Source organism: Papaver somniferum, unplaced genomic scaffold (genome assembly GCF_003573695.1).
Source record: "Papaver somniferum cultivar HN1 unplaced genomic scaffold, ASM357369v1 unplaced-scaffold_125, whole genome shotgun sequence".
Lineage (NCBI taxonomy): Eukaryota > Viridiplantae > Streptophyta > Magnoliopsida > Ranunculales > Papaveraceae > Papaver > Papaver somniferum.
This window is the reverse complement of record NW_020621603.1, coordinates 17075151-17098977: the sequence shown is the minus strand read 5'-3', so window position 1 is coordinate 17098977 and position 23827 is coordinate 17075151. Positions and strand designations below refer to the sequence as shown.

General features: G+C 38.0%; 2 protein-coding genes across 2 annotated transcripts; one reads left to right on the top strand and one right to left on the bottom strand.

Annotated features, from left to right (window-relative positions):
- The first annotated feature begins 1774 nt into the window (after window positions 1-1774).
- Window positions 1775-6037, top strand: LOC113331486 (serine/threonine-protein kinase AtPK1/AtPK6-like). Its single transcript, XM_026578193.1, has 6 exons — window positions 1775-2772; window positions 4286-4368; window positions 4458-4578; window positions 4720-4893; window positions 5326-5433; window positions 5517-6037. Exons 1-6 carry the CDS (start codon window positions 2149-2151, stop codon window positions 5805-5807), a joined length of 1401 nt encoding a protein of 466 aa, XP_026433978.1. The 5' UTR covers window positions 1775-2148; the 3' UTR covers window positions 5808-6037.
- Window positions 6038-7661: 1624 nt separating this feature from the next.
- Window positions 7662-10297, bottom strand: LOC113331215 (probable inactive receptor kinase At1g27190). The gene has a single exon (XM_026577952.1). The coding sequence runs from the start codon at window positions 9978-9980 to the stop codon at window positions 8109-8111; it is 1872 nt and encodes a 623-aa protein (XP_026433737.1). The 5' UTR covers window positions 9981-10297; the 3' UTR covers window positions 7662-8108.
- Between the last annotated feature and the right edge of the window lie 13530 nt (window positions 10298-23827).

Here is a 23827-nt window from a genome sequence, read left to right as displayed (position 1 = left end):
TTAATTCAGAATCTTCCCAGACTTCAGGCTTAATATCACTTTTCACTTGTCCTTTCAGCGCCTTGGATAACCCATATTGAATTAAAACATCTTTAACTTGGATTTGCCATAAACCAAAGTTAATAAAACCATCGAACTTCTCAACCTCAAACCGTGTATTCAAAGCAGAAATCTTTGTCATCTTATTTCCCTTAAACCCAAGCTCTGATACCAATTGTTAGGATTTTTACCTCAACACTTTAGATCTTTAGGGTAAACAAAGAATAACCAATACACCAAGAGATACGAGAAACACTTAATCAATCACACAAGACACAGATTTACGTGGAAAACCCCAAATCGGGTAAAAACCACGGACAAGAACACAATTTATTCAATTAACCACAAGGATGATTACAAAGAAGACTCTCACCTTCTCTCACAGCTCTCACCTTCTTCGCAGAACAAGAAATTCACAAAGAGACCGAAAGCCTAGCTGTTTTCCCACTCTTAAGAAGAACTCTTCACAACTGTGTATTAAACACTCCTAAAGTCACCTATTTATAGTGGACACCTCTTGTTTTCCAAGTAATCTTTTTCCTAATCTAAATTGTGAAACCATCCTCAACTAGGAATGTCTAACCTAATTAGGTAATACATCCTGAATTAGGAAATCCATACTAAAACAGGAAACTACCCATAAATAAGACTTCTAGAATTTGCTAAATCTAGACAACTTCTAACAGAAACGTCATCATGACTTACGCCGCGGGTAAAGATGAAAATGGTTAAACCAAAAGCTTACCAACACATATCTCGAGAAAAAGATAGGCGAGTAAACTCGGATCGAAATAGAAAATGTGTATGTATGAAAACTATCATACTTATACGACTTTTGTCTCAAGAGTAGGAGATAGACTTTTGAGTGACAGATGAGTTCAAGTCTCCACATACCTTTTGGTCGGATGAAGTTCCACTGGTTCCTTTAGTAGTTCTTCGTCTTCGTAAGATAATCTCCATGGAGTCTGGAGCTCAACTATTCCTAACTATCCTAGACCGAGACTTAGTCATAAGTATACTAGAAATCAAGACATACAGTTTTGATCACTAACATTGACAAACATGCTTGAGATAGCAACGCATGCGAGTTCGACCGAGCAATGCTCTAACAGTGGTAAAAAGTGAATTTTGAATTTTAAAAAACTATCCGTTGGCGTTTTTGCTACAAACGCCAACAACCTAGGTTCAAGCGCCGCGTTGAAGCTTTGAGCTCCAGCGCTTGTCCTTCCAACGCTGACGCTTTACCTTGAAACTCCAACGTTTGTTTTTCGCTCGCGTGTTTAGTTATCTAACGCCAAGTGCTTTTCCATAGTGGAAAATCCAGTTTGACCATCCACCCGGCTCAACAAAGATATGAGTTTGTTCATTCCCATAGAAACTGCCACAAGTCGCCTCAACAATATTTCACCAGTTTGATACATTATCTTAGCCATAGACCGATACCATGTCGTACCACGAGGTTTGATTACAGTGCCTATTACTCCCATCTAAATCAACAATGTTTGGTGTACGGGGTGTGAATTCTACAGCCACCACCGTGTGAGAGAAAGAAAATGGTGGCCCCACCTTAAACCCCACCCCTGCAAATCTCCCCGGGACTCCCCCTCTCTCAGCCATTGGATCATCCTACGGGATTTCTCACGGTTTTTTTGGACGTCAACGTAGCACTACCTACTGTACCTAAATGGGAATTATTCCCGCATCTTCTAAAACAAAAATTGAGGAGCCCCTAGAATAGAACATTTGGGCTCTTGGTGAGATTTTAAGTTCTTAAACTGAGTTCCACTTTCTGTCAAAAGAAAAACTTCAAAAACAATAAAAAACTGAGTTCCACTTTAAAAGCTTTCCTCTTTATGATTCATTCATTGAATATCTCGTCACAGTCATGCTCACAAATCAAACAGTAAACTGTTCTCTCTCAATCTTCCCAGAATCCAATCTCCATTCACCTCTCCATTGGAATCTACTAATAACCATGTAATCTTCCGTTCTCATTACCTGCCCAGAAGATATTCTAGGCCGGTTTCTGTAAAAAAAGCAAAAAAAAAAATCTTCCTTTGAGCTAAATTTCATCAGAAACCTAGGATTTTAATTCTGGGTTTGTTTAAGATGGTTTCAACAATTCAGAAGAAAACCCTTCATTCAATATTAGCAAGTAAGTTGAACAAACTAAGTATACCACCATCTCCAACATCATCAAATTCTGGTGGTGGTGGTGGTGAAGATTTTGATTTCTCTGAAGTATTTGGTCCATTAACTTCTTCATCTACACCATATCTTATAGACCCAGAAATAATTCATAGTAGATCTCATTCTTTTGTTGGTCCTTCTCCTAGATTTACAACTTCTACTTCTTTACCTTTATCTATAGAACAAGAAACTGGTTTACAAAGTTGTGATGAAGAAGAAGAAGAAGGTGATGAAGTTGAAGTGGAGGAACCTGATGTAGAACAAGAGGTTCAAGTGGAGAAGGAGAAAGAAGAAGTTAGTAAAATGGGTCCTGGAGATTTTGTGATAATGAGGGTTGTTGGGCAAGGGGCATTTGGGAAAGTGTTTTTAGTGAGAAAAAAGGGGTTTGATGAAAATGATGAGAGTGATGGGATTTTTGCAATGAAAGTTATGAGAAAAGATACAATCATTAAGAAGAATCATGTTGATTATATGAGAGCTGAGAGAGATATATTAACTAAAGTTGATCATCCTTTTATTGTTCAGCTCAGATATTCCTTTCAGGTACTCAATTCTTACATTTTTTCCTACTTATTTTCGTTATTTGATTGTTAGAGATTTCAAATTTTGGTGAATGGAAGTATGGAAACTTTAAGAAAAAATTGAAACATTTTTGTGTAAATTATGAAGAACTACTAGAAAAAGCTAAGAAAAGAATTCTATCAATTCAAGTGTTTTGTTAATTGATCAGAACATGTTTGTGGATTTGCACTGAATTATATGTTTAAGCGAGATTTCTGTCAAATGCTTCTTGGCACACTTAAACTCTATCAGCTTGAGGAGTAACAAAACAACATGATCATAAAGGAAGATGCTAATATTTGCTTGCATAGAAAATAATCGTAAAATTGTGCATGAGGAACTTCTATGACCCTGTGGATTCTCCCAGAGTTAGAATTTAGAGAGTTACCACACTTATTAAGCCTTGCTAACAGATAAGTTCTTCAAACTAGATTGAAGTTGCATCTATGCTGTTTCTTGTTGATTGTAAAAGCACATGAGAATAGACCTTTTTTCCTTTCGCATATTGAACCACTTGCGAAATGATGCATTGTGTCAGTAGCTTGGACCAGCTTCTAGCCTGGGTTTGTTCGTAAGGGCTCGTACGATTCTTGTTGACAAGATTTTCAAAATCCTTTTTTCTTACACCACCATGTCTCTTGGTTAGGAGTAAGAACAACGTGTACATTCTAATTTTGACCAGTCTAGAAACTTTTTACATATCCGTATATTGGGTTTAACTAGCTACCATTTGTATTTTTTAATGAAATGTACATCTTAGCTATTCTTATTGGTATGCTGGAAGTAGACGTCACCATCTATAGTATTTATATTCACAGTTATGACTTGGTCAAAAATGGGCAAGTTGGTGACGTAGGTACACATTGGTATGTTTTTTTCCATATCCAGATTCAGAAGTACTAGAGCTACTGGTCATCATAGTGGAAATATTGTCATCTGAGTTACAAAATTGATACACCATCTTGTCACTTTGAGTTATAACTGTTTGTGACTTTGGATACTTCTCTTTAATTTCCATACTGCCAACAGTCTTCAGTTTTATCTGATGGAACACTGCTTTTGCATGCTTTAGAAGGAAAAGAACACGATAGAGTAAAGGTAGTCCAATAGAGTTCAATTAATTGAATAAATTTAACTTAAGGAAATTTAAGGTATACATTGCCATGTCTGTGATGTCGTATATTTAAATTTCGTGTGAAAGAATGTGGTTGTTAGGCTATAAGGATAGGACTTGTATCTTCCGTTGGTCTTTGGACTGAAGTATGAGTTGCCATTCGAACTGTTTGAGAGAGGATGGTTGTAGAGAGAGGAGAGCAAAAGTGGATTCTTGATCTGAATATATTCATGACTAAGAAAGGGAGTATCTTAAGCGGGTGTTGGCTAAGAGAATGCCTGTCTATGTTATTTTGGTCTCTTATTCATTTTTTTTTTTTTTGTCTCGATCACCTTGTTTGTACTTTCGGGTTAGTCAATTTCTTTTGGTGCGAATTTGCAGACGAAGTCTAAGCTGTACCTGATCCTGGATTTTATAAATGGAGGACATCTCTTCTTTCATCTGTATCGGCAGGGAATTTTCAGGTATATTATTACGTTTGACCATTTGCACCACTAGCTATGGGCGTATTGTGCATATCTTTGATACTGGCTTTTGGGTATGTCTTCGGTAGTGAGGATCAAGCAAGGGTTTATACTGCCGAGATAGTTTCTGCTGTTTCACATCTTCACGAGAGGGGAATCGTGCACCGGGATCTTAAACCTGAAAATATCCTTATGGACAGTGACGGGCATGTAAGGTCATGCCCAGATACGTTATATCGTGTTTTTGGTGCATATAGAATATCTGTTCAAACTGCTCTATTTTCGTTTATTTTCTTACATACTTTTTAAAATTAGCACATCATGTCCTTCAATCCTAAACCCGTCATGCAGGTTATGCTAACTGACTTCGGAATGGCAAAAGAAATTGACGAATCAAGCCGATCAAATTCAATGTGTGGAACAACAGAATACATGGCTCCAGAGATCTTGCAGTCTAAGGGCCACAATAAAGATGCGGATTGGTGGAGCGTCGGGGTACTCCTGTATGAAATGTTAACTGGCCAGGTAAAACTATTTCTCCCCATCTAAGCCGATAGATTCGTGAATTTTGGACCTCCAGTAGTCAACTCTTATTTTTTGATGAAGTTTTGCGAGATAATTTTGGGTGTTTGCTAATCAAATGAAGTATATCTACCATGGAATACAAATCATGTGTTGTTTGCTTGTTGACCTCACACAGGGGTCATCAATGTGGTGCTTGATTTGTGGAACTCCTTTCTTGAACAATCTCATTATGCATGTGGTCTGGATTTTAAACATTATTTGCTCAGACAATTATAACCAGCATTTTCAATACATTTTTCACATGAAACAAATAGATCAAAAGCAAAAATCTTGTTCTAAGCTGATCATGTGGTTTGGAGGGTAAAAAGTGAATTGCTCTTGATCTTCACATATAGTGCTGCTATTCATTGAAATTCTGTTTTGTTCTTCCAGCCTCCGTACACACACGCCAATCGGCAGAAACTTCAACAGAAAATCATTAAAGAAAAGTTCAAGCTCCCACCATTCTTGACCAGTGAAGCTCACTCTTTACTTAAAGCGGTAAGAATCAATGTGTTTTTTCTGTCAATTATCTGGTGTACATGTTTCTTAATCTGATGAGGAACAAAAATGTTGTCTGTCAGCTACTGCAAAAAGAGCCAGAAAGAAGGTTGGGCAGTGGGCCTACCGGAGCAGACGAAATAAAGAAGCATAAATGGTTTAAGTCGGTAAATTGGAAGAAGTTAGACGAGAGAGAATTCAAGCCGAAGTTCAAACCAGATGTATCTGGCACAGATTGCACAGCAAATTTCGATCAGTGCTGGCTAGCAATGCCGGCGGACGACTCACCAGCTCCCACACCAACTTCAGGTGAACATTTCCATGGGTATACGTATGTTGCACCCAACCCATGGCTGTCAAATGAGTCATTATGACTAAGCTATGCCAAAAGCCTTATTTTTCTTCTAACTGGGTGCCATTGTAAATTGTCATGGGCATTGCCATCAATGGGTTGCATACTCGTAAAACTGGTCTTCAGCATGTTCAATTTCCAAGTTTATAACTTTTATGGACCGATGATAATAGTTAAACCTTAAAATTGGATTGTTAGTGATTTTCGACCTTCCTTTAATAAATCTTCCCTGGCGGCGTTTAATGGCTGAAACTGCATGATTTGTAGCTGAGTGTGTTAACAACGTTGACATTAGCATGTTTTGTTTCCTCTTGTATAAATTTTATGGACCAATAATACGACTACTTCCTATGGTCCAGACTCCAGACTCCCAACTATCCACTTTTGCATTGGAATGCTCATGCAACATATTCTCCTCGACAATCGGCCTAAGCCAAATTGGAGGTATAGATCAGCATTGTTGTTTTTAGCCGACCATGCCAAAGCATGCGCAACAAAGTTACTGAAGCCTGGTTGAAATGTAAATAGACAAGCAACTAAATAAGAGGAAAGCATGGGCAACAAAGTTACTGAAGCCTGGTTGAAATGTAAACAGACAAGCAACTAAATAAGAGGAAAAACACCGAATGTCTTCACAGATGGCACCCGTTCTTTGATTTACATCAAACCTTTGCATCACTTTTAATAATAAGGTGAGTACAACTGCTTTCTTTAGGACAACCCGAATAGCTCTAGCTTCACCACTATCCATAGATGTTTCATCAACGGCACCATGGGGCATCCATTTATCATGATAACTAATAGTGATAGCGGGAGGGATCTGTAGCTTGGGTTTTCTAGTTAATAAAATAGCTATAGCTCCACTGATGACAGCAGAATGGGTTTCTTTCTGGTTATTGGTTTCTACTACTCCACAAGGACCATAAAACAAAGATGGACAGGCTCTAGGACTCCAAAGATAATATTTGGTTGATATGGACCCAATTTTCAATTTTTTAAAGTTTGCGAATATCAAAAATCAAGATTAGGTATTTGACCACCACTTTGGAATATGTACACTTTTGACTTCCCACAAAAAAAAAGAAAAAAAAAAAAAACTCCCATTTATTGTTGTCACGAGAATACTGTGATGCATACAGCTGAATTGGAAGGAAAATAAAGGATTAGGTTTTGCAATAATCACTCATTTGCTGTTGAATACCATTTATAGATCCCACCAACTGGACAGGAATCTGATAAGATTGTTTGACTCACAAATTAACAACCTTTACAACTGCTCCAACGGTTACCAAATTCTGTCGGGTGTAATGGAATTCTGCATGGTTGTAGGATATCTGGTAATCCTCTGTGAAATTTGGTAACTGCCCGTTGTAGCCTTGCATTTTCCGGAACAAAGTTGTTATTGGTATCCAGCGTTGCGCAATAGGTGCTCCAAATTACTCGAGGTTACCAGTTCTGTGGTTAGGATTATTTTGTTTCATTTGGATTAGGTAACCTCCAAAGTTATCGAATGCAAATGATAATTCTCCCTCTCTCTCTAACCTACACGCGAAATTTTAAACAACTTTCTAACTTAAAAAAAGTAAGGGATAAAATAAAACAAAATACAATCTCTAATCTGCACAAAGACTATTATAAAGCTGGCTGACAAACTAATGTGGTTGTAGCAAGGGATATTCCATAAAATGGGCAGCCATCCCACACCTTTGATATCGAAAAAAACCGCAAATCTTCCAACACAGTGAAAGCAACTAATCTTTAAGGATGTTCTTGAATGACGTTCACTTCTCCAGAGCCATGAAGATGTATACATATGACTCGCTAAGCCACTACACGGCCATCAACAACATCTCAATAAACGAACAAGACAGTGTCATTGAAGGATTTCTTAATAAACATTGATCACAGTAGAGATTATTTGGAACCAGAAGACATTGGACACCAGAGTAGAGATACAAAAGTGCGCATCCATACTAGAGGACAAACAGTTATACAACAGAACATATCCAGATAATACAAGCTTTATCTCTATGGATGCATGAGAAATGCATTTATGCATTTCTGTTCCCGGAAACATCCCGATGGATTTGCTAAATCTTCTTGCAAAGGAGCATGTTACAGACATAAAAGGAGCCTAAGAGGTTCCTTTGTTTGAATTGAGAATTCAAAGTTCCGTGGAACGGGAAAAGCTAACATTGAAATATTTTGTTTTATACACATCTAAACAACAAATGGGGTATGTAATAAGGAAGTTCGAGTGAAATAGAAAATCATACCGTTGACATACAAGCTCGACACACCTAGCATGAGCCACAGAGATCGTTCATTGACAGTCGATCTCTAAGGGAATTCTGACATGCTGACAATCAGGTTCTTGTTTACCAAATATCAGCGGGAACTCCTCATACTGTTCTGAGAAACCATGTTGTGCCCCAAGAGTCTTCAATGACTGGTGAACCTGGTACATAGAAGACCTGTCCTTGGGCCTAGGAACCACACAAGCACTTGCAATCTTCAGAACCTGTAGAATTTCATTGTCATGACCTTTTCCGCAAATAGACTTATCAATAACATCCTTTATCTGACCCGCAGCCGTGAGCTGATCCACCCAATCTACTAAGTTACCCTTGAATTCCTCATCTGGTACACTGACATCAAGAGGCTTTTGCCCTGTCACCAATTCCAAAAGCACAACCCCAAACCCATAAACATCGCCTTTCAGCGAAGCAACCATGGTGCTCGAATACTCTGGAGCAACATACCCAAACTCTCCTAAAGTGCCACTCATAAAAGTACTATTATGGGTAACATCAGAATTTATGAGCTTCCCAAGACCAAAATCAGTTATCCTGGGATCAAAATCATCATCAAGAAGGATTGAATTAGAGCAAACATTTCGATGCAGAAATGGAGGTTGGCATCCATGGTGAAGCCAAGCCAATCCCCTGGAAACACCAATACTAATCCTAAGCCTAGTTGACCAATCCAACGGACCATATTCACTATTCAAATCGCCTTCTCTATGCAATTGAGAATACAGAGTTCCACTAGGCATGTGTTTATACACCAAGAGTTTCTCATCTAGCACAACACAAAAACCCAAAAGTGGTACCAAATTCGGATGCCTTAGTTGCCCCAGTCTAATCATCTCGGTGCGGAATTCCTTCTCATCAAGATTACAATTAAGGAGCCTTTTGATTGAAAGGGCTGAACCATCAGGAAGAACTGCCTTATACGAAGTTCCCGTTCTAGTGGAAATGATGATTGTTTCCTTACTAAAATTATTAGTGGCAGCCATTAAATCGCCTAACTTGATCTTCACAAGAGGTTTCTTAAACAAAGTAACTTGAACTTGTCTATGGCTCTTTAATCTCTCTCCCCATCTACTGTCATCATATTTGCCAGCAGCTCTACGCTTACGGTTATACCTCACAAAGAACCACCACCATAGACCAAACCCAACCAACAACGAAATCACAGCACTTGAGACACCAGCAGCAATTATAATCACTATTTTACTACCCTTTCCAGCAGCACCGCACTTAGATCCAAGAGGACCACCACATAGTCCACTATTTCCTTCGAAATTACCAGCACTAAAGGCCGTGGAATTGAACGGAATTTGACCAGATAAATCATTATTAGCAACATTAAATTCTGTAAGACGAGGAAGACTAGCAAATTGAGGAGGAATTGTACCAGATAATCGATTATTCGACAACTTAAGCTTATTCAAATAGGTACAATTAGCCAAGTTTGAAGGAATTTCACCAGAAAGTTGATTCCCGGAAAGATCTAGAGTTGTAATATAAGGTAACCAAGTACAAAGTTGAGGAGGAATTGTACCTGAAATCTTATTATCTGAGAGATCTAAATTCTGAAGACTTGCACAGTACTGTAAAGAATCAGGAATTTGCCCAGAAAGTTCATTTGATGGAAGTAAAATACTAATCAATCGATCTTCTTTAGCGTTCCAGCAAGAAACACCAGAGAGTTTACAGATAAGACCGACTGATGAATTACCAAAAGTCCATGATTCGAATCTCCCTTGAGGGTCTTTAAATGCTGCTTTTACACCTTTCAAACACCTTATATCATCTTCTATACCCAAAACAACATCAGAAATCACAAAAACCAAAGCAAGAACTGAAATTCCAAGAAGAACCCTTTTTTCATTTCTTGATGATCTGCTCATGGTAGTAAGAAAAGTAGAAACTTGATTAAAAAAAAAATCTCAAAACATGGATGAAATTAGGGTTAGGGTATGAATAAGCTGTGGTGGTGTTGATTTCCGTGTGGAAGAAGATGGAAAATGGAGGAGTCTTCCAAGTACAGGAAGGTAATGTATGACTATTGACATTAAGAAAGTGAAGTCGTTGTTTTGAATTGATTCTTTTTTCCTTGGTGTTGAATTCAAAGGGTTTTTCTGTGTAATTTCATTAGTAATTACTGAGGTTTCCAGAGTTGGTGGTGGTGGGAATGGAGAGAAATTTTTATTACTTCGCCTTTTGTTTTTAAAATGTTTACTTGTTGACTCTAGTGGTGAGAGCAAAGCACTATGCCTCCCAACCCTATAAAAACGTCGGAATATTTTGAACCCCAAAAACACGCACTATGGTCCTAAATGGATATCCAATCATCTCGAATCCAACCTATAACGTTATGATACAAATCCGAAGTAATTTTTGATTTCTAGAAGTCGAAAAAATAAGAATTTAGTTTAGGTATGAAATTTCAGAACGATTTATAAGCAAAAAAGACGATTTTTTGTAAAGTAAAATATCTTTATTTCTGAATTCTGCTGCTGGTATCCAAACGAACTATTAACATCCTTAATTATTGGGTTTGGAAACGTTTAATTTTTTCTGGACGAGCACAAACCAATCATTTAACATTGGTTTATAGTGATGATGCTTGCGATGACGTTTGTTAAATGAGAAACTGACCCAAATTAACTAGATTGATTAAATGTTGTTCGGATTTTGAAATAATTGGTTTATGATGTTGTTATATCAAAAATATTTGAAATGGTTGGTTTGTGAGCAAAGCGCGAGTAAAGAATATCTAGGGATGTTGATTATCTGGATTCAAGTATTTCACTCATAAGAATCATTTTCTTCTTTCTCATTTTAAAAGAGTGCATCATTCGATGTTCTTTTCATTGTAAAAGATATCCTTGTGGAGTATATTTGGAGTTTCTGTAAATTAACTGGTACAATTTAAAAAAGTTAAATTGAAGCAGTACATTCTTGACGCGTGAAAACGTCAACTCAACCTTCTTTGGTATAATATTGTATGCGAGCGAAACCTAATAAATTAAAAAATTAACCCGTGTATTCGTGAAGGATCCTGAAAACGAGGGATTAGGATTTCTTCATTCTGGAGCTCTTAGCCCTTCTTTTACGCTATGATTTTTGTTTGTAAGTCTAGATCGGTTTTTTGCGGGACATTAAAAGACTTTGTACTTCGTTCAACCACGGTTCAATTGGAATTTTCAATTTCGGATTTCATCACCAAAAGAGAAATTAAAGGTTGATAATTCTAATTTCAGGGTTTCTAATATAATTTCTCTATTTATAATGATGACGATGAAATTGTTAATGTTAGATTGATCGTTTACACTTTAACATCTCAAATCATGACATTTGAACTTAGTGCAGGTTCAGAAACCTCTAATGCTAGTAGTGTTGCGCAAATATGGAGGACACGGAGAAAGATTTGCTCACCTTCCTCAAGACTTTGATAAAACAGGTATCACCAGAAATACTTCAGAGCCAGATGAAGCAAATCAAGAATTCTCCCAGAATCAATGTTGACGCTGAAACCTCCAGGATGATAATGATGAAGTACATGTTCATTATGGCCATTGACAAGAAGGATGTCAATAATTTAATTTCGTTATTCTTGAAGATTTGGAGAGACTTCTACAAACTCTTGGGAAGAAGGAGACGTCTTCACTTCATCAACACTAACCTCCTTACTCAATTCAGATCCAGAGGATTCTTCTACTAATGGAATACTCCTTACCTTCCTTCTTGTTTTATGATAGGAGCATGGATATGTCTCCTACTTCTTAGAGTCGTTGGGAGAACATGAATGCAATTGTGTGCTTTGTTTCCTCAAAATCTCTCGTTGGAAGAGCATATGCTTGATATAATAACATTGCTCCCAACAATGTCACCAACTGGTATGATATGGTCAGTGCCTTCTACAAGAAGTATTTCTTTGTTTCTGAACGAGTAACTCTGTCAGATTCAGGGAGATTGTTCCAGTGAGTCAATGAATATCTTGATGATTACATACGTCGGTTCATAATCCAGGTTGTTAACTGTCATGATCCAGACATGACTCAACGAAAACTTGTAGAACTATATATCAATACGATGATACTGGTATTGGAGAACTTGTGCTTCCAGAGTTTTTTTTATGAATTTCATGAAGTCATTAGTTAATCATCCACAATTACACCTTCTTGCTAGAGATCCATAAGTTTTAAAGATAAATAAGGCCATAAATATACTCATGTAAGAAGATACCTAATGCGTGTCGAGAGTGAAACAAATTAGTTCGTTTATTCTTTACTTTAATTTGAATAATATAACAGTAAATAAGATTTGTTCATAGGAAGAGCAAGGAGTTTTAGTTGTGAAGAACGTCACAAAGGGGGTTGTTTAGATTTTAAAGAAAATAAATAACAAAGCAGTTAAAATTGTTAAATTTGTGATAGACACATTTTTGTGTCTAATTTGATCTCAATACTATATATTGTTGGCACTCGATTTTGTACTTATTATGGCGTTTTTCGTGTTTGTAGGTATTTTTGGGAAATAAACATTTTTGGAAAATTCGGCTCGAAAAGTTGCTAAAGGCACCCGGAGGACACATGTTATTTGGACTCGCAGTTTTGGATATGAGGTATCCTATTACTATGGGGCACCCAATTACTAATGGGCATACTAGCTGTTATTTACACCCTAGAATGCAAATTCTAAAGGGACGCCCATACAAGATTAGGGGGAGGCCATCTTCTCCATTTGAATTATATTTTTGGCGGGAAAATATTGCAGCATACGACCAGAATTAGGGTTCGGATTTTGAAGGTGTTCCGGTGCGATTCAATGGCTGAAATTCTTTGGGAAGTTCTGTTTGAGCATGACAGAGATGGTATGGGCTTTAGAATCAATTAGATTTGGATGGATGATCAGTTCGAAGTAAAACAGGGAAGACACGGAAACTAGCTTTCACCAGCGATGATTTCTGACATGATTTCGAGAGAGTTTGTGTTGGACTTTCTCTCGGATTTTGTTTGATTTGGGCCTGTTTTATCCAAACAGGGATGGTAATGAGATTTGATTCGACAAAATGAGTTGGTTACGTGGATTTGGGTGAATCAGAGCACGAGAATATCTCGTGTTGTCTCTCTCCTTCCCCGTGTATAACTGAATGATGGCGTGTGATCGGAGAGAGTTTCACTCAATCTTTGGCGTGATAGTAACATGTTTGGAAAGTTTCAGCTACCACAGACGCATGAGAGAGAAGAATAAGAGATTATTTCCTTAACAGGGCAGGCGAGAATAATAACAAGTAATGGAGGATTATGTGCTGTTATTACGAGTTGTTCTTGGTGCTGTCGAGTATATATAGCATGCTGGTATGTTTTAGAGAGGATGGAGAGTTAGGGGTTAGAACAGAGAGCAACAGAGTGATCAAATCACGAGTTGCAGAGAGGAGTTTCTGCTGCTGCAGAGAAGATGAACATGAAGAATATTAGATGTTAAGGACAGTCGTTTTCTAGGGTCGTGTATTTCAAGTCTGTAACAGTCCATCAGTAACGTATATCTTCAGTTCGCAACGCCCATTCTGTACAGCAAGTCTGTAACGCTCATAAAGCGTTGCAAACTAGCTGCTTTGATTATTTTCTCCATTTTCACCATTGTAAGCACTTTTTGAGTAATAAAAAAATCTTTTGAGAGTGTTTTCACCATGAGAAGCTAAACCCCGTCACTGGGACAACGGATGAAGCAACTTTTCATGATTGTGGTAAATGAATTAATTCTTTTATTGACTTTTTGCATAGATTTAATTGCTTTATGATTTCTATTAATTACTTGTTATTTTGTTAGATTCCTCATGCTTAGTTTTAATTACTTTAGATGCGTCATGCTTATAACTTACAAATAATATTTTACGAAATCTATTTTTGGCAAAGAACTAGAGTCACAACTTCTTTTGTTTGAGCTATATTATCTAGAGTTAATGACTGAACCACAACAATATGAAAAGTAGTGAAATCACGCGTCTCAGTGTCTCTTCATCTTGTGACATAATTTGTATATTTTTAGTGTTTTTCCTTTATTAATCCTAAAAACAATTTCAACAAGTCTGAGTGAACGACAACTCTACTTACCACTATATAAAATCACATCAATTTTTGGCGTCGCCGACGCGGATTTGTTTATAGATTTTTTTTTTCTTTTTATTATTTTTGTTCTTTTTTATGCGTTTTGGTATTTCTTATTTGCTTTCAGATTTGGAGCTAAGCTAAAGAAAAGGGAAAAAGTGTTGAAAAGAAAGGCAAAGCCCAAAAAGGAAAGAAAAGAGAAATCCAAAAAGAGTGAAGAAGACGATTTTGTAAATAATTTTATTTTATTTTCTAGAAACTGTAATTAAGGTTTTTATTTCTGTAATCTTTTATTTTTGGACCTTTTTTCTTTTTTGGACTTTATTTTTGGACATTGGACTTTATTCTATTTTTAAAAACCCTACGGAAGGGTAGTTTTAAATAAACTGTGTGCAGAGAAGGACGGCGATTACAATATCGCCTCGGCCCCTCGGGTTCGTACATGACATAGGAGTCGTGGCCCGAGTCGATTTCAACGGTTCATCCCCCGTCTGGAACGGGAGGTAAGAATTCTAAACACCAGCGAATCCCCTGTCAGCGGGTTTACTGGATGATATTGTATGCATATATGTTGAGGAATCGAATACGGCTGTTTTAATTTCCTAGTAAAGGGCTAGGCCTGGGCATACAAGATAAGGGTTCGGATTTCATCATTGTTATCTTCTTGACCGCCTTAGGAAAACGAAACCAAACGCGAACCTAAGCCTAAATTTTGACTAGAAAGAGACCGATAGGGTAACGAGCTTAATAGGAAAGTCATTCGAAAAATATTGGTTACTCTTTTAAGCATACTTCGAAGTTCATGATGGTTTCTGTGAGTTGAATGCGTGATTGCGCCGCCTTGTAATGCGGTGAGGCCTTGGGTATGAAAGCTCCACGCAGATTCCCTCGCCTCTATTCAACTTACTTTGACTCGGATTGATTCCAGAGGGGTTTGCTTAAATTGTAACGAATTCCCTTTCTAAAGAATAGAAGCTGGTCTAGAAACAATCTAAGTGGAGCCATCATGCTTTTTGTTTGCTAGATAAAATAGGCTTGTTGTGGTCGAGTCAGCCTTCTTTGCGTTTGGTTAGAATTCCTTTGCGGTTAGGATGTCGAACTGGTATTATAATAGCCAATACAATGAGTATCCGACTGAGCAGCTTGGACATTATCCTTTTTATGACCATAGTGTGAATAGTGATTAGGAACGCGAAACTTTTGAAGGTTATGGTCCATACCATTGTGAGCCCAATTACTATCCATATACCCACAGGTCATACGAGAAAAACAATCCTTCTATTTCTCTAGAAGAGTCTCTCAAGAGTTTCAATGAGTCAACACGGAAGTTATTTATGAAAGAGAATTATAATATTCTTCTCCCAGAAGAGTCCGTAGAGCGGTCAACTAATATATCTCTAGAAGAGTCCCTCAAGCAATTTACTGAGAGTACAAATAGGATTGTGGAAAAACTTTCTCAGGATAGTCTTAATTTCCAGTGTAGTGTTCCCAATACCACCCTTGAAAATAAGGATAGTTTTTATTCACATAATCAAGATGATGAGGTTAGAATTGGTAACACTACTTGTTTGATGAGGTTCGATCTTTTTCATGTTATTATAAAGATGATTATGATGAGGATAGTATTGATGAAGAACATGAAATATGTAGGCATAGTGATCAGGAATTTGTTACTCCGATTGAGATTTATAATGATAGTGTTGTTTCTAGTACAAATCCAAATAATTTTAATAATTATTCACCTATTCAAAAGGATGAGGATTTGACTAGAGATACCACCGTTTTAGACGATGTAGTTCATGATCCTTTAGCCTGCAGTATGTTGGATAATCTATTATTTGATGCGTGAGGAGGAAGTAACTATGATTAACACCTTAGTTAATGAGCCTTTACTAGAAACTTTCGCTGGTAATCTTTTATATGATTGTGATGACGGTTTAGAGGAAAGAGTTTACCCTGAGAATAATGTTTTAGAGTCTAGCGATTTAGAAACACTAATCTTAGAAGACCATAAACTCGTAGAGATGAGCGAGGATGAACCAGACTTAGAAGAATCAATTGACCATTTTCAGGAATCTGATGACCTAGAAATTAGGGAAGTTGTGACTAGTCTTTCTAGATACACAGAAAACTCTAAGTTTGGGGGTAATTATCTGTGTGCTTTAACTATTAGAAAGTTCTTTCGTGTCGGACTTGACATTTGTGCCTCAACCATCTTACAAGATTATCTTCATACACATTTTACCGAACCTAATGATGTCCAGAAAGAAGCTCAGTTGTTAGAAACCCATCCTCTGGTTGATGTGGTTTACCCAGGCGATAATACCCAAATTGACTTTGTTTTCCCGCCAAAAACTTTTCTTCCAATTGTGGGAACTTATGATTTTCAGATGTGTCGGTTATTAAGTTTTGAGACTGAACCTAATTACTTTAGGAGAATAGGGTCGACACATTTTCTTAAGGAAGACCACCTCTTTCATTGTGGTCACCTGTGTGAGTCAAATCTGATTGACTTAGAGGATCCCCAATTATTCAGGCTGTTGTTATGCGCTTATAAGTTCTTACTTGAGTATTTCCAGACTCTTCAGCCTGATATTCAGAATTCCTTTGAGGAAATCCAACCAATGAAAGCTTTTTATCTAGACCATGTTATAGAACCTGAACCTGAACCACAGATAGATGTAGTTGTCTTAAACAGGAAACTAGACAAGGGTGTGCCTTATTTGCTAATTTTCTTGGGATGTTGCGGATTCCTTTTACTTGTGATAGCCCTATTTGGTTTTGGTGATCCACAATTATTACATCTATTACTTTATGATTCTAAGAGGTAACTAATTCCTTTTGATGTCTGGCTGAAGACTTTAAACTTAGCACTTCTTGGGAGATAACCCATGCTCATGCAACACGATATATCTTTCCTTTACTCTTTTGCTTCAAGTGGTAACAGTTTCTCCTTGTTCATGTTTTTAATTTTATCTTTAGAACATTGAGGACAATGCTAGATTTAAGTTTGGGGGTATGGGAGAAACTTTTTAGTTGCAGTATAAATAAACTCCAGAGCCTAGAAATTTATGCCTATTAAGGATAGCACTAACCTATCTAAGTGGATGGAAACATCTTGGTTGTAGGAGTTGAGGAACCAATCTGATTAGATGGAAACATCTAAAGAGTCTATTCATAAAAGCACAGAGCTCAGGTGTTAGAATTGACAAAAACATGGTAGTTTCGCCATATCTCGTTGAATCCTAATCCTTCTGTTTTTATTTTTTAAGTGATTTGGTGGGGCACACGATCCAAGTTGTTACCTTTGCTAGGGTGAAATAGGGTGATTGAGATACCAAAAAAAAAAGAAAAAAAAAATTAAGACCAGACCATCAGACCAACCGGAATAAATTCAATAAAGTCGACCACTGGTGCCCTTGTATATGCCAGTTGTGTTGACCTAGAGTTAGGTTTATCGACCACTGGTCCCCTTGTATATGCCAGTTGTGTTGATATTAGTCAGACCGGTATCTCAATCCATTAGGATAGGTCCATCTTGGCAGAGGCCTTCAGACAGATATGGGAAACACCTTTCACTTTAAACCATCTATCTTTTCTCTTTATCCATCTTCTTAATCTTTCCATGTGATTGGTTGACTCCAGTTATGATGTACAGAAACTATCTGAGTAGAGCTCTGTCACTTTATATGAATTTTAGTATGCTTGAGTGCAAACTAGTGTACAACAATAGGAATTTCGCATCAGGGTACTTCCTCCTATAATCAATGATTGTATGCCAACCAAGGAGATTCTTTAGTGCCTTCCAAGGTTCTGCATAGATAGCTAGGGTTTGGAGCAAAGGTTTTGTGGGTACACCTCTTGTAAAGCCTCCCGAGACTATAACTCGGTCACTAGGGCCACCTTGTGAGTTTGAATTTTCTTTTCTAGAATAAATTTGCTCGAGTACTAGCAAATAATAAGTTTGGGGGTATTTGATAAACACATTTTTGTGTCTAATTTGATCTCAATACTATATATTGTTGGCACTCGATTTTGTACTTATTATGGTGTTTTTCGTGTTTGTAGGTATTTTTGGGAAATAAACATTTTTGGAAAATTCGGCTCGAAAAGTTGCTAAAGGCACCCGGAGGACACATGTTATTTGGACTCACAGTTTTGGATATGGGGTATCCTATTACTATGGGGCACCCAATTACTAAGGGGCACACTAGCTGTTATTTACACCCCAGAAGGAAAATTCTAAAGGGACGCCCATACAAGATTGGGGGAGGCCATCTTCTCCATTTGAATTATATTTTTGGCGGGAAAATATTGCAGCATACGACCAGAATTAGGGTTCGGATTTTGAAGGTGTTCCAGTGCGATTCAATGGCTGAAATTCTTTGGGAAGTTCTGTTTGAGCATAACAGAGATGGTATGGGATTTAGAATCAATTATATTTGGCTGGATGATCAGTTCGAAGTAAAACAGGGAAGACACGAAAACTAGCTTTCACCAGCGATGATTTCTGACATGATTTCGAGAGAGTTTGTGTTGGACTTTCTCTCGGATTTTGTTTGATTTGGGCCTATTTTATCCAAACAAGGATGGTAATGAGTTTTGATTCGACAAAATGAGTTGGTTACGTGGATTTGGGTGAATCAGAGCACGAGAATATCTCGTGATGTCTCTCTCCTTCCCCGTGTATAACTGAATGATGGCGTGTGATTGGAGAGAGTTTCACTCAATCTTTGGCGTGATAGTAACATGTTTGGAAAGTTGCAGCTTCCACAGACGCATGAGAGAGAAGAATAAGAGATTATTTCCTTAACAGGGAAGGCAAAACTCTTATGCGTCTGTGGCAGCTGTTAAGGAAATAATCTCTTATTCTTCTCTCTCATGCGTCTGTGGCAGCTGAAACTTTCCAAACATGTTACTATCACGCCAAAGATTGAGTGAAACTCTCTCCGATCACACGCCATCATTCTGTTATACACGGGGAAGGAGAGAGACAGCACGAGATATTCTCGTGCTCTGATCACCCAAATCCACGTAACCAACTCAGTTTGTCGAATCAAATCTCATTACCATCCCTGTTTGGATAAAACAGGCCCAAATCAAACAAAATCCGAGAGAAAGTCCAACACAAACTCTTTCGAAATCATGTCAGAAATCATCGCTGGTGAAAGCTAGTTTTCGTGTCTTCCCTGTTTTACTTCGAACTGATCATCCAGCCAAATCTAATTGATTCTAAAGCCCATACCATCTCTGTTATGCTCAAACAGAACTTCCCAAAGAATTTCAGCCATTGAATCGCACTGGAACACCTTCAAAATACGAACCCTAATTCTGGTCGTATGCTGCAATATTTTCCCGCCAAAAATATAATTCAAATGGAGAATACGGCCTTCCCCTAATCCTGTATGGGCATCCCTTTAGAATTTGCCTTCTGGGGTGTAAATAACAGTTAGTGTGCCCCTTAGTAATTGGGTGTCTCATAGTAATAGGATACCCCATATCCAAAACTGCGAGTCCAAATAACATGTGTCCTCCGGGTGCCTTTAGCAACTTTTCGAGCCGAATTTTCCAAAAATGTTTATTTCCCAAAAATACCTACAAACACGAAAAACACCATAATAAGTATAAAATCGAGTGCCAACAATATATAGTATTGAGATCAAATTAGACACAAAAATGTGTCTATCAATTTGCAAGCAATTGAGAGAAATATAATCAGGGAATTCTTCTTTTTTACTAAATTATAACACCCGCACTTTTTGCATGACGCATGCTCAAAGATGTTTCATTGACTTAAAATGAAGCTCTATCTCAAGCCTACGTTGTTGTAGATGGTGATTTTTGGACAGAGGTTAAACCGGTTATTTTATGATATAAGGGTAAAATCGACATTTTAGTAGTCTATGACAAAATCTTCACTTACTGAAATGTCCAGCCTAGTCGAGGTGCTCAGGCTCACAAGTATAGCCAGCTACCAAGCCATGTGGAGGAAGGTGTGAATGAAAATAGCATGAAGCCCAAGAAAGGATGACGAAGTTCAGCTCCTGAAGAAAGAAAAGCTAACCCAAAGATGAAGAATCCTGGTTTGGCCTGAAGAGCCTTCATCACTCCGAGACGGAAAGCCTTCATTGCATCAATGATAAGAGCCTTCAGTAGAAGAGCCCATGTCGCTCCAAAATGAAAAGTCGTCATAACTCCAAGGTAAAGGCTCAATCTCTCACATGACCAACCATGGTCAACCTGTCAGGTTAAAGACACCTCAGTATTATCCCGGGTCTTTAGCTGATAAACTAGTAGATACTCCCCAGGATCGTCCCAAATCTCTAATAGAATAAAAATACTCCTTAGCGTTACCACGGGTCTTGGGTCGAGCATGAGACTCCTTAGAGTTACCACGAGTCTCTCAAAAACCCTATAAACTCCTTAGTGTTACCCGAGGTTCGCGGGTGGTTTAGTACTTTGAGACGCAATCACGAGTATTATGCCTCTCCATAGGACCATGCCAAACCCGGTGTAGATGGGGAAAAACGATTTGCCAGTTTTCACGGGATTTCGGAGACGACCGTACGGAGGAGACTCCTTGAACCGAGCGAAATGTTCAACCTCACACAGATGCACTGTAATAAGGGAGTTCTTTGAATTCGAGAGATCAATCTGTAGTAATCCGATCTAAACCAAGACAATGGCCGTTCCAGAGTAAATTCGGTCACAAGAGAGGATGGGTTGATATGTAGGAGGAAAGCTGAGAAATGTGTGGAATCCATGGTAATCAAAGATTGTGGGTGTGTTGTGAATTCTGAATAAGATAAGTTTTGAATGATTGAATCTCTGTTGAGAGTAATTACTCAGATGTTGAGTTAATCTCGTGTTGTCTGTGAGACGTGAGATCGTTGTATATTCATGATTTCAGAGACTTATTTATATTGCTGGAATTGTAGACACCATGATCCCATGAAGTGTGACAGTTGATGGAATCAAAGAGTGGGGAAATGGAAATCGTGTTTGAAACCAGTTGCTCATCGTGCGGAGACTTGGTCGATTTTCCATCCACTATTTTGTTAACTCCTTCAACTGATTGCACGACTTGCTCACATTCCATCGTGTGTATGAGCACACGTTCCGTAGACCACCAGACCAAAACCCTAGTTAATATCCCCCATGTGACACGATTGACATCTCGTGGATAATTAGTCAGTTGTTGACTTCATGACTTTATGGGACGATGAGTCCATATATTTGCTGAGTTGAACATGATTTTGCAAAATGTTCAAAAACTCATGAATTGAACGTGTCTGTTGAGACAGAGGTATAATTCTCACGTTGATATTTGAGGCGAGCAAGTATTGCTCATTCTATGAATTGTTGAATATTGATAGTTGAACCAATATTCCTTGATTTGAGCAAATATTGCTTATCTGAGCAAGTGTTGCTCGTCTGATGAATTATTGATAGCGTGACCAAAATAAAACATCTAATTTAGAATACTAGTAGTTGAACCGAGTATAATAAATAAAATGATGACCATGAGATCGTCGTAAAATTATTAGTGTTTGAATATGGAATTATGATCCTGGGACTCAGAAACCCTAATTTGATCAATTGATGACCAATCGATGGTTTATTGAAAATTTAACCATGGACTGAAAGAGGGACCGGCTACATGGGATCATGGATCAACCATGTAGCGCCCATATGCTCGCGTGAGCAAATACCAAGATCTCCTGAAGAGTTGGTAAAAGGATGATCAAATGCTGGTTCAATCATTTCTCATATAATGCTCGTCAGAGCCTTAGGTGATAAAACCTAATTAATTATGAAGGGGTGAGGGACCGACCAAGGGGTCATGAAACCATCCCTGGGTGGTCACGGGATCAATTGACGATCATTCTATGAAATTCCAAAATTATTTGGAAGAATCTTGGACCTAATACGTGCAATTGCGCAAATTAGGTCAAATCATGAAAATACGTGGGACCGGCTCATTGCGAGCCAAAGAGCCAACCCTGGTCGGTCAAGGTAACATGCTCACGTCGTCAACACGTCTGTGTCTCAGTCCTGAGAATCTTGATATTTTCTGGCGTGCGTTTGAGCAACCATTTGAGAAAATATGACAAAATCAGGGTTTTGCTGAAACTGAGGAAACTTCATGAGATGAAGGAAAATAATTATAAAATGAAGGAATATGAGGCGTGGGACCGCTGGAGCCAAGGCATGGCCGGCGGCCAGTGACCACGGTCCCATGGTGCCTTTTCCTAATTTTATAATATCTTTCATGATTTTATGAAAATATCATGAAATCAAGAAATTTTGTTGAAATTAAGGAGTTTCCTTAAAGTGAAAGAGTTTCCATGGGATCAAGGAAGCAAATAATATTAAAATAATAAAATAAGGATGTGTGGGGCCGGCTAGGGCATGCCGGCCGGCTTGGGCCCGGTCCCACAAGTTTCCCTGTTTTTATGTAATTTTTGTGTATTATTTTCCATGATTTGAAGGAATTTTCATAATTTGAAAGAAATACCATGAAATCAAGGAATTTCATGGGATCAAGGAAACCTTAAAATAATAATAATAAAATAAGGGGCGTGTGGGACCGGCTGAGGTAAGGCCGGCCGGCTGGGCCCGGTCCCACGAGTTTCCCTAATTTTATATTATATTTTCATGGTTTTGTGAAAATACCATGAGATTAAGGAGTTTTCATGAGATTAGGGAAATAATAATAAAATAATGAGGAACCATGAGGTGTGGGGCCGGCCGGGATTAAGGCATGGCCGGTTAGCCAATAATCACGACCCCATAATGTTTTTTCCAATTTTATATTATTTCCTTGGTGCGAAGGAAACACCATGAAACTGAGGAGTTTCCTCAAAACGAAGGATATTTGTTCAAATGAAAGGGTTTTCATAAGATCAAGGAAAATAATAAAAAATTATGATAAAATATAAAACCGACGTGGGATTGTCCACGACACGGCGGGCCGGCCGGTGATCCCAATCCCTCAGCACCTTGGTCAATATTTAATTATTTATTATTTTCCTTCCTATTTTGCATAGGTTCATCGTTTCGTCGTATTTTGAAATACTCGTTCATGCGGTGATTGTTAGTGCATCATCATTGAGTACACTTACACCATTTGAGTCGGGGCTTATTCGGAGGTAGCTCAGACGCCTGTGCGTTGAATATTTATTACTAACCCATGGAATTCTGCTGGGAAGAACCATAGATTGAAGTAACGAAATATTGCGAAAATATTTGAATATTTCGGAAATTCAGTGGATGGATCCAAAAACTTAGGAATAATTAACTTATGGCTCTATACTAGCAGAGCAAGCTGTCTAGGAGCATTAATTATTCTGACATGAGCTTGCTGGAGCTTCATATCCTTTATATAGTCATGGAAAACTGTTGTTTGTATCCTGAAGACGTTATCGCTCTATACTAGCAGAGGAAGCTGTCTAGGAGCCGCCAATCTCGTGATTCTATATAGAAATAATTACTGAAGTGTTCAGTATTCATGAGATATGTCGTTGTCCAGCCGAGAGACTACATATCCGCATGTACTCTGAGAGAAAATATTCTCAGTCAGAGATTTGATGAGAGACCCGTGTCTCAATAATCACGTATGATTGATGGATCAGAAGTTC